At 41.3% G+C, this 15,700-nt stretch overlaps 1 protein-coding gene across 1 annotated transcript in view; it reads left to right on the plus strand.

Annotated features, from left to right (window-relative positions):
- Window positions 1–15,700, plus strand: part of Armh3 (armadillo like helical domain containing 3) — a 190,533-nt gene that overhangs the window by 56,461 nt on the left and 118,372 nt on the right. The window contains exons 16-17 of the mRNA XM_050146060.1: window positions 6,962–7,020; window positions 10,200–10,306. Coding sequence (XP_050002017.1) covers window positions 6,962–7,020; window positions 10,200–10,306 — 166 coding nt within the window. The remainder of the gene's footprint in view (window positions 1–6,961; window positions 7,021–10,199; window positions 10,307–15,700) is intronic.

Raw genomic sequence — 15,700 nt, forward strand, 5'->3', positions numbered from 1 at the left:
TTTATTTGTTATGTATACAATATTCTGTCTGTGTCTATGTCTGCAGGCCAGAAGAGGGCACCAAACCCCATTACAGATGGTTGTGAGCCACCATGTGGTTGCTGGAAATTGAACTCAGGACCTTTGGAAGAGCAGGCAATGTTCTTAACCTCTGAGCCATCTTTCCAGCCCCCAGTACTACTTTCATGACTCCTTTTTGTGTGTGGCCTACTGAGTTTAAATACTGTTTGGTTTTATGTTCACGTGTATGTGTGCCTGAGCGCATGCTTATGAACCACATGTGTAGTGTAGCAGCCTGTGGAGGTTGGGAGGTATTGGGTCTCCTGGAGCTGGAGTTATGAAGAACACTTTTGAGCTGTCTGTCAGTGCTGGGAACTGAACCAAGGTCATGTCTTCTGAAAGAACAATGATTGTTGAGACCATCTGTAGCACCTCCTGAGTTTAATTACAAGTTTCTTGCTCAGTGTGGGTGGGAGGCTATTTTCTGGAGCAAGAGTAACTTATCCATAGCTACACTACTAAAGAAAATGACATTCCTCCCCAAGTAGCTGTTAATCGCCAGTAGTCTCAGAAGGGAGGATGGGTCCTCAGGTGAATTTTTATTTTTTTTGTTTTTGTTTTTTTGAGACAGGGTTTCTCTGTGGTTTTGGAGCCTGTCCTGGAACTAGCTCTTGTAGACCAGGCTGGTCTCGAACTCACAGAGATCCGCCTGCCTCTGCCTCCCAAGTGCTGGGATTAAAGGCGTAAGCCACCACCCGCCCGGCCTCAGGTGAAATGTTGATACCCAATATTGGGTAGGTCTTGTATATGTAACCCCACATACAGTGATTTCATGGGTGTAATTGCTGTGTCATATCCAGAAGCCACTTTTTTTGCCGCGTGACTATCTTCTGGCTCTTACATTCTTTTTGTTCCCTCTTCTCTGACGTTTCCTAGGCCTTGGAGCAGGTGATAAAGCCGTCCCATTTAAGGTCAAGTATTCTACCATTACTTAGTTTTGATGCTTTGACAGTTACTGGTTTCTGCATAAGCCATGGTGTTTTAGTTAGGGTTTCTATTTCTGTGAAGAAACAACATGACCACGGCAGCTCTTATAAAGAAAAACATTTTTTTTTTTTCAAAGACAGGGTTTCTCCCTGGCTATCCTGGAACTTACTTTGTAGACCAGGCTGGCCTCAAACTCACAGAGACCTGCCTGCCTCTGCCTCCCAAGTGTTGGGATTAAAGGTGTACACCACCACTACCCAGCCAAAGGAAAACATTTCTTTGGGGCTGGCTTACAGTTCAGAGGTTTAATCTATTGTCATGGTGGAAAGCATGGAGGCATGCAGGCAGACATGGTGCTGGGGAAGTACCTGAGAGTTCTACATCTGGATCTGCAGGCAACAGGAAGAAAGAGGGAGACACTGGGATTGGCCTGACCATCTAAAATCTCAAAGCCCACCCCAGTAACACACTTCCTCCAATAAGACCACACCCACTCTAACACCTCTTAATAGTGCCACTCCGTGTGGGCCAATGGGAGCCATTTTCATTCAGACTACTACCACAGCCTGTTGCTTTAAAAAGCTTCTCTCTCCTTTCTCTTCCTCTCTCTTCCCTGCTTTCTCTCTCTTGGTTTCTTTCTTTGTCTCTGGTATCCTAGGTTGGTCTTCTATTTGTTCTGTTGTAGAGGCTAGCCTTGAACTCTTTTTTTTTAAAATATTTATTTCTTTAGTATACAATATTCTTTCTGCGTGTATGCCTGAAGGCCAGAAGAGGGCACCAGACCTCATTACAGATGGTTGTGAGCCACCATGTGGTTGCTGGGAATTGAACTCAGGACCTTTGGAAGAGCAGGCAATGCTCTTAACCACTGAGCCATCTCTCCAGCCCCCTAGCCTTGAATTCTTGATCCTCCTGTCTGTTTACAAGTATTGGAATTACATATGTGTACTACCATGCCCACTTGAGTTATTAACTTATAGTCTATGAATAACTTCATATTTCCATATATTGTAAGTCAATTTTATTGTAGGACCAAAAATTGTTAAAAATGGATTGTTTTTGCTGCCTTACTTTATGTGAGGAGAGTGTCCTAAGAGCCTCTGAGGTGGGCTTAGGCTCCTTTTGGCATGATTTTTACTTCAGAAGGCTTTTGTTTGCCAAGTGAGCAGGTTTCTGTTGTGAGGGTTTTCAAGAGCTCTGGAAAGGAAGGAATGAAGGCTCAGGAGCTCTGGAGTGAGGAGGAAACACTGAAAGACAGAGATTGGAAAGCTGAAAGAGCAATATGGGAAACTAAGACTTGCCAGAGCCGAAAGGAGCCTGGGTGTATGAGTCTAAGTGTGCTGTGTTCATACACTGTGTGAGCTATTATTGGAGAGCTCCGCCTTGGAAACTTAGGCATTTCCTCTTGTATCACGTGTTACTCTTTGAAGAGTAAGTGCTACTACATAGGGTTAACTCCATGCAGCTATTACAGGTCACCATCTTCTAACATAGAACATAGGGTTAACTCCATGCAAGTATTCCAGGTCACCAACTCCTAACAGAACAGTCCATTGGGAACTGCTGAGGTGACTGGTTCTCTGAGACTTGGCAAGAGAGATCTGGCAGGCAAGGATAACAAGACTCTAGTGTATCTGAGTTTCCTGAGGCTATTGCTTCTGTATGGAAATGGGTAGCCTGTTCCTTTCTCTACAAATATTGCAACAACTACAGCAGAAAGAAATTGTATGGATGTGACCCAGAAAAATGAACTTTTAAGCTTTGCTTGATATAACACAGTGAATTGAGGCTCTTGGAATGCATTTTTAGCTCTAACAGTTATGTAAACCTCTGTCCTGGTCACTTCAGGTTCATAAATACAAGTCCAAATTATAGACTAAGTAATAGCCAGTACGTATGGTCACAGTGTCTGTAGACTGCAATATATTTTTGCCAGTGGGAGGTCTAAATATGGCAAGGGCAAGGTTAGGTATGCAGAATAGTTTATTTAAAAAAAATGACTGTTCCATGGCTTCATTTGCCCATCTCTTCCCCTGTCTTAACCTAAGACTTGCTGTGCTACGCCCTGGCTACAGGATCTCATGATCATTGTGTGTGTGTGTGTGTGTGTGTGTGTGTGTATTTTGTGTTCTGGGAATGGAACCTAGAGCCTTATCCATGGTGACCAAATGCCCTACCACTAAACCGGATCCCAGCTTCACATTATGATCTTAAGAGCAGTAGAGCTGATGTTTTCTTTGTCCCAGACAAGACATCTTTTTCTTTTCTTTGTTTGAGAAAGGTTCTTACTCTGTAGCTCTGAGTGGCCTAGAACTCACACTATGTAGACAAGAACTCAGAGATCCTTGAACTCAGAGATCCAGCTCTCTCTGCCATCAAAGTGCTGGGATTAAAGGTGGTCACTACCATCCCTGGCTTTCAGATACTTTTTTTCTAATGTATGTATTAATTGACATCTGTAAAATGCTTTTCTTTGGATTTATTTATTCATTTTTTTGTGTAAATGTATGCATATATGTGTATAAGTATGGTGAGTTGCATGGGTGTGCCCAAAGAGGGTGTCAGAGATAGAACATGGATGCTGGAAACTGAACATTGGTCCTTTGGAAGAACACTCTGTAACAGGAGGAGTGTGCCTGCTCTTCCTCCCACCTAGCTTGGCTAGCTTACACCCAAAATAATCACACAGAAATTGTATTAATTAAATCACTGCCTGACCCATTATCTCACATCTTGATCTAACCCATTTCTATTAATCTGTGTTCACCACGAGGTTGTGGTTTACCAGGAAAGACTCAGCGTATCTGACCTGGCAGCTCCATGGTGGCTCTCCTGATGTGGGAGTGTCATATATCAATCTGTTGATTTCATTGGTTAATTAAAGAAACTGCTTGCCCTGATAGGTTAAAATATAGGTGGGAGGAGTAAACAGGAGGAAGAGGAAGTGAGGTAAGACTCCTCAGACAGACTCGACGGCTCTGCTCTCTGGCGCAGAGGCCCTGCTTCGCACTTCTGGGCACACGCGATGAAGCTCCGACTCAGGATAGACGTAGGCTAGAATCTTCCCAGTAAGCGCACCTTGGGGTGCTACATACATTATTAGAAATGGGCTAGTCCAGGTGCGAGAGTTAGCCGAGAAGAGGCTAGATATAATGGGCAAGCAATGCTTAAAAGAATACAATTTGTGTGTTGTTATTTCGGGCATAAGCTAGCAGGCGGCTGGGGTGCTGGGGACGCAGCCCTGCTGCCGCTCCTATTTCAACACTCTCCATCTCCCTTCTTTCCAGCATTCAGTTCCGTCCACTCCGCCTACCTAAGTGCTACCCTATCAAAAGGCCAAGGCAGTTTCTTTATTCAAGCAATGAAAGCAACACATAGACAGAAAAACCTCCTACACCATTTCCCCTTTTTCTGTTTAAACATCAAGGAAGGCTTTAACTTTAACATAGTCAAATTACATATAACAAAACAGTTATCAAGCAAGAATTACAGTTACAATATTTATATCTACTTTCTCTTTTATCATAACTAAGGAAAACTATATAAATTCTTCATCAAAGACTCTAGAAGGATATAATATTACTTAAGTAAACAGGAAGTATGTTGTAAGCAGCTTCCAAAACTCTAGAAATGACAGAGACATCTCCTTGCCTGGACAGTCACCCAAAGTTATTCTGTACTGTTGGGGCATCCATCTTCAGCCTATAGGCCCATAGTATCTAGCAGACATTTCCATGAAGCAGGAAATTTCAAAGACAGTTCAGTCACTTTCTTCTGTGCCCTGCAAAATGTTTCATAGACTCTCATGAATCAGGAACAGCAAAGGATCATCTCACCTTTAGACAAGTTCAGCAGTCATCTCTCTGAGGGTTCTTCATGTCCAGTTTATGCATCAGTCCAGGCAAGAGCAGTTTCTTGCCCAAATGGCTAACCAACTCCATAAGGAGCCTCTTTGATGCCCATCTTCCTCTTGAAGTAGCTTGGTGCTGCCAAGATCAGACATGTCTCATTGTCATGAAAAGCCCTAAGTTATTAAAAACATTTTAAATGCCATATTCTGTAGTCTTTGAAAGATATGAAGAATGCCTATCTAACTGAAATATATCTCTATATAGCTAAAAATCTAACTAACATGACTACAAGCTTGACTATTATCAATGATTATCCATTAACAACCTATATTTCCTAATTATACATTTTAAATGAATTACATAATCACAATATCTTAATCAAGAACAGAAATATACATATAACAAGATTGACCTTAAATTTATATCAATAAAGCAAAATCCATACGAATGCAAATTATTCATATCTATATCATATCCCCCTTTAAATGTAAAAGAACATTTATAAACAATATTTTGAAAATATGGGCATAGTTTTTTCTCTCCAAACTTCTTCCTGTTGTATGGGGGGCACTGTTAATCAGGTCTCTCATGGTGTATCCTGTATGCTAGGTTCATCTCAGTCGGCAGTTGAGCAAAGTAAGTCCTGGTTTAGCTTAGCAGCTGATACAATGAAATGTCTCTCTGTACTTAGCTCCTTCACAGTCAAAAAATTTAAAGAAAACACAATAATATATAGAATCTAGACTCTGAATTTTTCATTTTTATGTGGCTCATTTTTACTCTATCACACTCTTAGCCTCTGAGCCATCTTTGCAGCACCCTATGCTGGTTGGTATATTGTGAAGCATCATAAACTAAATAGTATAGTAGTGAAACAAATGAGAACCTGCTGCTCAACTTTAAAAACATGTCATTATGTTATTGAAGCTGCTTCCTCAGTCATTCCTTCCTGTTCCTTTTCTAGAATTTTATGTTTTCATCCCTTTGTTTTGGTTTTGCTTTTAAAGTTCTTTAAAAATCCTTGGTACTTGTGTCTTTGGTGTTGTTACCTTAAAGAGAAATCTATTAGATTTTTAAAATAGGCACTAGGGTTGGGGAGTGTAACATGAGGGCCTGCTTGTTGGGGTGTCTGTCCTGCCCAGTTCCTGCAGTCGTTATGCCCCAGAGAAAATCACACAAAGGTCTATATTAATGATAAACTGATTGACCCATTAACTTAGGCTTCATATTAGCTCTTATAACTTATATTAACCTATTATCTTATCTATGTTAGCCACATGGCTTGGTACCTTTTTTGGCGGGGCAGGTCACATCTTCCTCCTTCAGTGTCTGGGCAGGCCTGCAGGAAGAGCTTTCTCCTTCCTAGGATTCTCCTGTTCTCATTGCCCCGCTTCTACTTCCTGTCTGGTTGTTCCACCTATACTTCCTGCCTGGCTACTGGCCAATCAGCATTCATTGAAAACATAATTGACAGAATACAGAATTGTCCCGCACCACGGGAGTATGGTTTGGTGTGGAGCTCTTGCTTACCACATGTAAGGCTCTGGATTTAACTGAAAGAAAAGGCATGGGCATGATAATAGGAATGATTATAGGAATACATCTTGGACAGATACTTTACAGGCTATCAGGATAAACAAACTATTTTTCTTTGCCTAGGAGGGAAGCAAGACTTAATTTAGTACCACCTTGATTCTGATTCATGAGTGTGTGTGTTAACTGTATACAGATGCAGCGTGTGTGTGTGTGTGTGTGTGTGTGTGTGTGTGTGTGTGTGTGTAGAGGCAACCTTGGGTGTCATTCCTCAGGTTCTAGTCACCTATTTTTTTTTTTTTTTTTGAGATTAAGTAGGTAAAGCTGGCTGGCCAGCAAGTTTCAGGGATCCTGTTTTTTCTGTCTCCCCAGAGCTGGGATTACAAGTGTGTATCACAGGCTTTTTATATAAAATTGAATCGAAGTCCTCATGGTTGCAAGGCAGTGCTTTACTGACTGAACTATCTCCTAGCCTTCATTCATGACTTCTGTGCAATACTCCTCTTCATGATTGACATCTTTGTTCTCTATTCATTATGTGATTTGGATTATGTATAGAGAAGATTTAAATTTTTTTTTTTGCTTTACAGATGAACACAGGCTTCATAGCGGCAAACTCTGTCTGATTATCCTTACATGTATTGCAGAGGTAGGTCTTAATGGGACCTTTGGGTGTAAGTTGGTTCCTTCTAGAATGCTCTTTTCTGCTCACCTGCTCCTTTCACATGACTCGAGGGTCCTTTGTGTTGTCCATCTCCTTCCTCCAGAATTGAGCTTTGGTAACAGGGCCTTTGCTTTCATCACCACTGTGTTCTCGTTATCTAGCACACATAGACTCAGTTAGCATTAGATGAATTAGTAGTGAACTTTGAGATGCTGGGAAATGTAGCCTTTGGTAGAGTGCTTACCTAGCGTTTGTGAAGCCCTGGCTTTGATTCCCAATACCACATAAAAACATCCTGGCGTGGCACAGCACTCTGGAGGTGGAGCCAGGAAGATTAGCATTTCAAGGCTTTCCTTGAATGTAATAGTGAGTTTGAGGCCAGCCTGGGAATACATGAGACCCTATTTCAAACAAAACTAAACAATATTGATAAAGTAACTATGATAGTTGAGAATAGAATGGATGGTTCTGGATGGTTCTCCAGACATCCCCCTTTTTTAAAGACGGAGGGTCTGTTATAGTCCAGGCTGCTCTTGAACTTCCTATGTAGTTATGGATAACCTTGAACTTCTTATTCCTCTGAGTAGAATTACCGGCACACTGTGTCCCGTCATGCCTGGTTTTATGGAGTGCTGGGACGGAACCCAGGACTTGATGCATACTACACAGGACTGTACTGAGCTATACCCATCTGTGTTTTGGTCCTTAGCAATTCTAACCAAGAGATTTAAAACTTTCTAGAAAGCCAACCTTTTCCCTCTGGAGGAGCTGTGTTGTGTCTTTTGTGTTTAGTAAGTTTTAAAAGGAGCTAAAATATCCTGGGGTATAGGAGTACAAGAAAAATAGAGGAGAATGGTTACATTTTGGTGGTGAACAAGAATTGATGTAAGAAAAGGTGTGTATGAGTTACTTTTCTCATTTTTGTGGCCTAATTCCAGATAAGTAGAATCTACATGTGGGCGAGATTGTTCAGTTGGTAAAGGCCCTGCTACTGAGCCTGATGACATGAGTTTGATCCCTCGGAGCCACATGATGGAAGAAGAGAGCTCACCAACTCTTGCAAACTGTTCTCTGACCTCCACATGCATACTGTGGTGGATATGCGCACTCACTCGCGCGCGCGCACGCGCACACACACACACACATACACAATTTGATTTTAAAAAAGGAACTTGAGACTTTCTTTTGACTCCTAGTCTGAGGTGACCTAGTCCACCACAGCAGAGCAGACATGCCTGTGGGGACCTGCAGCAGCCTTTTCAGGGCACTGGTTAGGAAGCAGAAAGAGACAAACACTGGTGTCTATCAAGTAGGCTTTCTCTATTTTCTCCTCTTGTTCAAATTGAGTCCTTAGCCCACGGGGTAGTAGCAGACACATTTAGGGTGAGTCTTCAGTTCCTTAGTCTAACCTCTTGGAGGACACCCTTGTAGACACACACGGAGGATGGCTCATCAGTGATTTGAAAGCCAGTCAGCTGTGGAAAGGTCACTCTTTGTGAGAAGGCCCTTTTGCCTGGTTTAGCTAGCGGCGACTCCCAAAGATGGTGGGACTTGAGCTAGATTAGAGCTAAATTTATAACTGCTGCCTCTCCTGTTAGGACTCCTTTCCCTTGTTTGTTTTTTAAGACAGCAGCCAAGGTAGTCCACAGGGTGCAGTGGTCTCACACATTCACTTTCTGCATTCTGTGGGCAGATGAGCTCTTCTCACAAGGCTAGGGGAGCTGCTGCTAGAAGAACTGCCTATCAGCAATGGGCCTCCTACAACTGCTTTTCACAAACATTCAAAGAAAATCCCTAAAGGAGTTGTTCTTCACAAATTGTAACAGTCCCTGTAATTGGAGTCTGTAGGCATGTCAGATCTCAGGAAGATGTTGGGAGAGGGCCAGGGGATGCTTATTTCCAATCTTCTGTGAGAAGAGCTGATTTTTCCACCAGTCTTTCGAAGGCAGGGAGAGATGGGGTCTTGTCTGCTTCAGTGCTGCCAGCATAGCAGTTATTTCCTGCTGCGCTGAGCTCACTCCCAGCAGAGCACAGGCCTCCTCATTCCGGGAGCCTCATGTGGCGTCTGCACGTGTATCCTCTGCCCCTGTGAGAGCCTCCAAGCTGTCACAAGCACAGCTGACTCCTTGGGCAGATGGGAAGGAAGCGAGACTAGGAAAACAGATTCCTCTCAAGCCCCTGGATTTTAATATTTTATTGTATTTAATTTTCCCAGAGATCTTCGATCCACTAAAGACATACTGGGAAATTTTACTCAATTTTATGGCTTAAGTAAGGGGTTGATGTAAAGGCTCTAGACTTATTACATTAACTCTCCCATGGATCCTGAAAGTAGTTTATAAAGGTCCAAGGATTTGGACTGAGAATGTAATTCAATTGGCCAAACACTTGCTTAGCATGACCAAATCTGGGATTCAGTTTCTTCCTTTGCATAAACTGGTACTCCTATAATCTCAGCACTCAGAAGCAGAGGTAAAGACAGGAAGATTAGCGGCTATTCTTAACTTCATAGGGAGTTGGAGGCCAGCCTAGGCTAGAGACCTTGTTTTGGGTTGGCAGGAAGAAAAGAGGGAGGATTTTGTATGATAGATTACAAATGCATCCATTCATGTCTGCCTGCTTGCTTGCCTGCTTTCCTTTATTCCCACCTTCCTCTGTCTCTCCCTTTTTACTTCTTGTCTCTCCCTTCTGCTCCGCCTCCACACCATTTTTTCTTTAGTCTTTTAAATTTTATTTATTTATTTATTTATTTATTTATTTATGTGTATCTGTGTGTCTAGCCTTGCATATAGAGGTCAGAGAACAGTGTTGTGGATTACAAATACATGTGTTTTAGGGATCAGTTTCCACCATGTGGGTTGCAAGGATCAAGCTCAGTTGTAAAGTTTGGTGGCAGATGTCTTTATCCACTGAGTATCTCACCAGCCCCTTTCCTTCTGTCTTTCTTGTTCTCTCTCTATTGTATTTCTGTCTTTCCACAGGGTCTCATGCAGCCTAGATTGAGATTAAACTGACTATATATATATATATATAGTTCAGGATGACTTAAATTTCTGATCCTCCTGTCTCCACTCCCAAGTGCTGAGTATTTCAAGCATGTGCCGCCATGCCCAGCTGAGCTTCCTAAATACACTTCTCAGATCGTACTTTTCTGTTTTTATTAGGATCAGTATGCCAATGCATTTTTACATGATGACAACATGAATTTTCGAGTAAACTTACACAGAATGGTAAGTGTGACTTATTTTTACTTCTTATTTTTAATGGAAAAGTTTTTATATGTTGCCTGAGTTAGGATGAATCTTAAGAACAAGCGTAGCTGGATAATTGTGCCTAAAGGGCTCAGGTCACAATTGCTTTTCCGCAGATCCATGTCTGTCCTTGTTTGCTTGTTTTTTTTTCCCCCCTGTCATAGAGCTGTTTCTTGCTCATCTGAGGGTAGAAAAATCAAAACTAGCTGGACAGTAGTGGTGCCTTTAATCCCAGCACTCGGGAGGTAGAGGCTGATGGATCTATAAATTTGAGGCTAGCCTGGATTACAGAGTTGAGTTCCAGGACAGTTGGGGCTACACAGATAAACTTTGTTTCAAAAAACCACCCCCTCCCAAAAAAAAAAGAAGAAAAGAAAAAAAAGAGAAAAAGAACAATTTACAATCAAACAGCTACTATAGTAATACTGGAGTATATAACAACATAGATTTTTAGAACATATACAAGTCGAAGCCTTTTCTTTTCAAAAGGTAGTATTTATTTAATTTTTCATTATTTTAAAAATTACACTTAGTGTATGTGTGTGCATGTGTGTGCGCATGTGTGTGCATGTGTGACTCTGCCTCTGCATGTGGCACAGTGCAAGTTTCGATATTACTAGAGAACAGCCTGCAGGAGTGGAGTTAATTCTCTCCCTGTATCACATGCGTCCCAGAACTTGAACTTAGGTTGTCAGGCTTGGTAACAAGTGCCTTAAACTGCTGAGCCATCTTTATAAGCCATTGCTCCCCCTCGACACCGAGTCTTTTGTAGCCTAAACTAGCGTCAACCACACTGTGTAGCCTAAGGTGGCCTTGAACTCCTGATCCTCCTGCTTTCAGCTCCTTCATGCTAGAATTACAGGTGTCCACCTCTATGCCCAGCTATATAGTATGGTTTTATTAAATAAGACAATGACCTTTAATTTATTCATGTGAGAGGTGGAGAAAATGGAATATGGAAGATAAAGATCAAGCTGGAAGTGTGTTAAAAAGTATCACAGCATGGTTTAGATTTGAACCTTAGCCTCCTCTCCCATAACTGCTACAGCTGCTAACTATTTAGCGGCTACCATTCCCCCCCCCCCCCCCCCCCCCCCCCCCCCCCCCCCCCCCCCCCCTCTCTCATTCTCTCTTGGGTTTTTGAGACAGGGTCTCGCTGTAGTTTTAGAGCCTGTCCTGGAACTAGCTCTTGTAGACCAGGCTGGCCCTGAACTCACAGAGATCCGCCTGCCTCTGCCTTCTGAGTGCTGAGATTAAAGGCATGCGCCACCAGCTGCCCACCTCTCTCCTCTTTTTATTTATTTAGTTTTTACTTTTAAATTTATCCTATGTGTATGGGTGTTTTGCTTACATGTATGTCTGTGTACCACTTATGTGCCAAGTACCTGAAGGTCAGATCCCTAGGAACTGGAGTTACAGATAGTTGTGAACTGCCATGTGGGTGCTGGGAATTTAACCAGGTCCTCTGGGAGAGCTGCCTGTGCTCTCAACTGCTGAGCCGTTTCTCCAGACTGTAATCACAAGTTTGTCTCCCATCTGCCAGTTCCCAAATAAGCACTCACAAGCTTAATATTACTTACAGATGCTTGGCCAATGGCTCAGGCTTATTACTAGCTAGATTACCTTTAAATTAACCCATTTCTATTAATCTAAGTATTGCCACATGGCTGGGAGATTCCCAGTCTGCTGGCATGTTCCTTGGGTGACTGAATGGTGTTTCTCAGACTCTGCCTTTCTTCTCCTATATCTCTGCTTGGATTTTTATCTGGCTCTATTCTGCCTTGCCATATGCCAAACACACTTCATCTCTCAACCAATGAGAGCAACACATTTTCATAGCATACAGAAATACACCCCACAGCATTTCCCCCTTTCTGTCTAATCAAAAATGAAGGTTTTAACTTTAACATAGTAAAATTATATATGACGAACAGTTATCAAGCAAGAATTACAGTTACAATATTTAATCTATATGTATTTGACAAAATTAAATGCTCCATTATCTATCCTGTCTTTGTGAATCTAAAGTTTCATATCTAATTTGTCTTTTATTATAACTAAGGAAAAACTATAACTATCTAGTCCTCAACTCCATCAAAGACCCCAGAAGGATATAATATTATCTGAGTAAACAAGAAGTGTATAACAAGCAACTTCCAAAACTCTAGAAGTGGCAGAGATATCTGACTGCCTGGACAGTCACCCAAAGTTTTTCTGTAACATTGGGGCATCCATCTTCAGCCTGCAGGCCTAGAGTGTCTGGCAGACTTTTCAGTGAAGCAGGAAATTTGAAGGACTGTTTCTTCTATTTTGGCAAAGTTCATCAGTTGCTTTCCTCTGTGTCCTGTGGAATGTCTGGTAGTTTCTTTTGTGAAGCAGGAACCCTGAACGACCATTCTTCCTTGTTTTGGCAAAATTTAACAGTCACTTTTCTGTGGGTTCTGCATGTCCAGTTCATACAGCATACTGTCAAGCAGTCTAGGCAAGAGCAGTTTCTTGCCCAAATGGCTGGTCTTGCTATGTTGAAAGAAGCTCCATAATGAGTTTGATTCCCATCACTGTCTTTGAAGTAACTGGTGCTTCCAGGAGCAGATATGTCTCATTGCTGAGAAAAGTCTAAGTTCTTAAAACATTTTAAATGCCATATTCTGTAGGTCTTTGAAGTGTTTGAAGATTACCTACCTGATTGAAATATATCTTTGTATACCTAAAAAAACTAATATGGCTATAAGATTGACTATTATATATATGACTATTAATTTGTATTTTTAACTATAAATTACATTTTTAAATGATCTTCATAAACATAATACCTTAAACAAGAGTAGAAATACACATACAGTATAACAAAATTGACTTTAAATTTATATCAGTAAACAAAATCCATATCAATGTAAATTATTTTGAGATTAATAGTTGTCTTTTTCCCCTAAATATTCCCCTAAATATAACAAACATCAATAACCCACAAAATAACCAAATACCATCCATATCCCCCAACTCTTGGGAATGTTGACATTGTTTTCTCCAAACTGCTTCCTGCTGTCTGTGGATGAAGCATCTTTAGGGTCCCTGAGATAAACTGAGATAATGGCCAAGTCCTGGTATGACCATCTATAACCTTTGTTGATAGATATCACCTGTCAAGGTTCAGGAGAGCTCCCTTGATCAAAACTGTTCCATCTTAAGCTGGAACGAATTCATAGCCTCTTGTTTCCTATGGAAACAAAAGCAAGACTGCTTCTCTAAAGCAATCGTCTTTTAAGTTCCATTTCCCAAATATAGTTTTTAATTTTTGTTTTAAAGTTAAGGTACTTTTAAAATATCTAGGTTGGTATATTTTTCATTTTCTCTTTCAGTCAGTCTCATGTCTCCCAGCAGCTGTCTCTTGCCCATCAGCCATCAAAAAATTTAAAATCAACATACTAGCATACAAGATCCAGACTCCCTATGTATTTCCCATCTTTGGGTGGCTTTTTTAAAAATTATTTTATTTCTCTCTTTAAAGACTTACTATAATGCCTGATGGTGGTGGTGCACACCTTTAATCCTAGCAGTCAGGAGGCAGAGGCAGGTGGATCTCTGTAAGTTTGAGGCCAGACTAGTCTACAGAGCAAATTTCAGGACTGGCTGGAAAAAAAAAGCTATAGAGAATCCCTGTCTCAAAAAAAACAACAAATAGACTTTATTATATTATTTTTTAAAACTATTTATTCCTTTCTATTAACTGTCACTACCCTTTTATTTCTTTCGTAAGCCTATGCACATTGTAAAATACACTGGAACCTGTTTAGAGGTTTTTCCATATGGACCTCTTTTACTGTGTATCTTTTAGCCTTTTTGACCTTTAAACTGCTAAGCAACATGGACCTCTGCTCTCAGCTTTGGTGACTGTCTCTGCCTGCTTTTTGGTTTGTGAAAATCTAGCCTAAAGCTCATAGCCCAGTCAAAGGTTCTTGATCAAGAACTGCATTAAACCTTTCCTAGAGCCCTAGAATACTGATGCTTGCACTGTGGCAGGCATTTTTACTTAGTTTTTGTTCCTACTTAATGTATTAGCTGTTCAAAGGCTCACTGTTCTGCAGAAACTCTTAAAGGAGCTGTTTGCCTATTTTTTTTTTTCTTTTTAAAGCTTTCTCAGGCCCTGTGGAAATTTGAGAGCCTCACGTTGGTATACCATTTATAACCAGAGGTTTCTCTCTCACTCACCAGTTTCTAAATAACCACTCAGAGGCTTAATATTATTTACAGATGCTTAGCTGATGGCTCAGACTTATTATTAACTAGCGCTTACATTTAAATTTCTATTAATCTAATTATTGCAGTGTGGTTGCAGTCTGCTAGTATGTTGTTCCTTGGGTGGCTGGTCTCTCAGACCCGCCTTTCTTCTTCTGTATCTCTGCTTGGATTTCCCACCTAGTTCTATCATGCCTTGCCGTAGGCCAAAGCAGCTTTATTTATCAACCAATGAGAGCAACACATTATCACAGTGTCAAAGACATCCCACAGCGCCAGGCCCAACCTCCTCTTATGTGTGCACCTAGTCCTCAGAGGATAACCATAGGTACTGTTCCGTAGGCACTGTTTTTGAGATAGATCTTTCATTGGTTTGGAGCTTGCCAAATAGGCTAGGCTGGCTAGCTAGGGAATCCAAGAAATCTGCCTGACTCTGACACCCCTACCCTTAGGGTTTCACATGAATGCCACTGTGCCTGGTTTTATGTGACTTCTGGGGGTTGAACTTGGACTGCTTTTACCAGCTGAAGCATCTTCCCAGCCGTTCCTCTTCTTTTCCTTAATTGTATTCATTCCTGTAGAAGAGTACCAGTGTACCTCCTTTGTTGTTAAAAAATGCCACGTGTGCAGTTCAGATAATTTGCAAATAACATTTGTCCTTTTGTAGGTGCACCAGTACCCTTTAGGACAGACTATTTATTTGTCTTGCTGGAAACTATTTGTTTATTTATTAGGTTTTTTTTAAAATATTTATTTATTTATTGTGTATACAATATTCTGTCTGTGTGTATGCCAGCTGGCCAGAAAAGGGCCCCAGACCTCATTACAGATGGTTGTGAGCCACCATGTGGTTGCCGGGAATTGAACTCAGGACCTTTGGAAGAGCAGGCAATGCTCTTAACCACTGAGCCATCTCTCCAGCCCTTATTTATTAGTTTTATGAAATAAGGTTTCTCTGTTTAGCCCTGACTGTCCTGGAACTCACTCTCTGTAGACCAAGCTGGCCTTGAACTTACAGAGATCCACCTGCCTCTGTCTCCTGAGTGCTGGGATCAAAGGCATATGCCAGCATGCCTGCCTTTTTTTAAAAAAAATTTACTTATTCTCATTTTATTTACATTAGTTTTTTTTTTCCTGCATGTATGTCTGTGTGAGGGTACCAGATCCCCTAGAACTGG

The sequence above is a fragment of the Alexandromys fortis genome, unplaced genomic scaffold, assembly GCF_014885135.2.
Source record: "Alexandromys fortis isolate MF-2015 unplaced genomic scaffold, M_Fortis_MF-2015_v1.1 scaffold_16, whole genome shotgun sequence".
Classification (NCBI taxonomy): domain Eukaryota; kingdom Metazoa; phylum Chordata; class Mammalia; order Rodentia; family Cricetidae; genus Alexandromys; species Alexandromys fortis.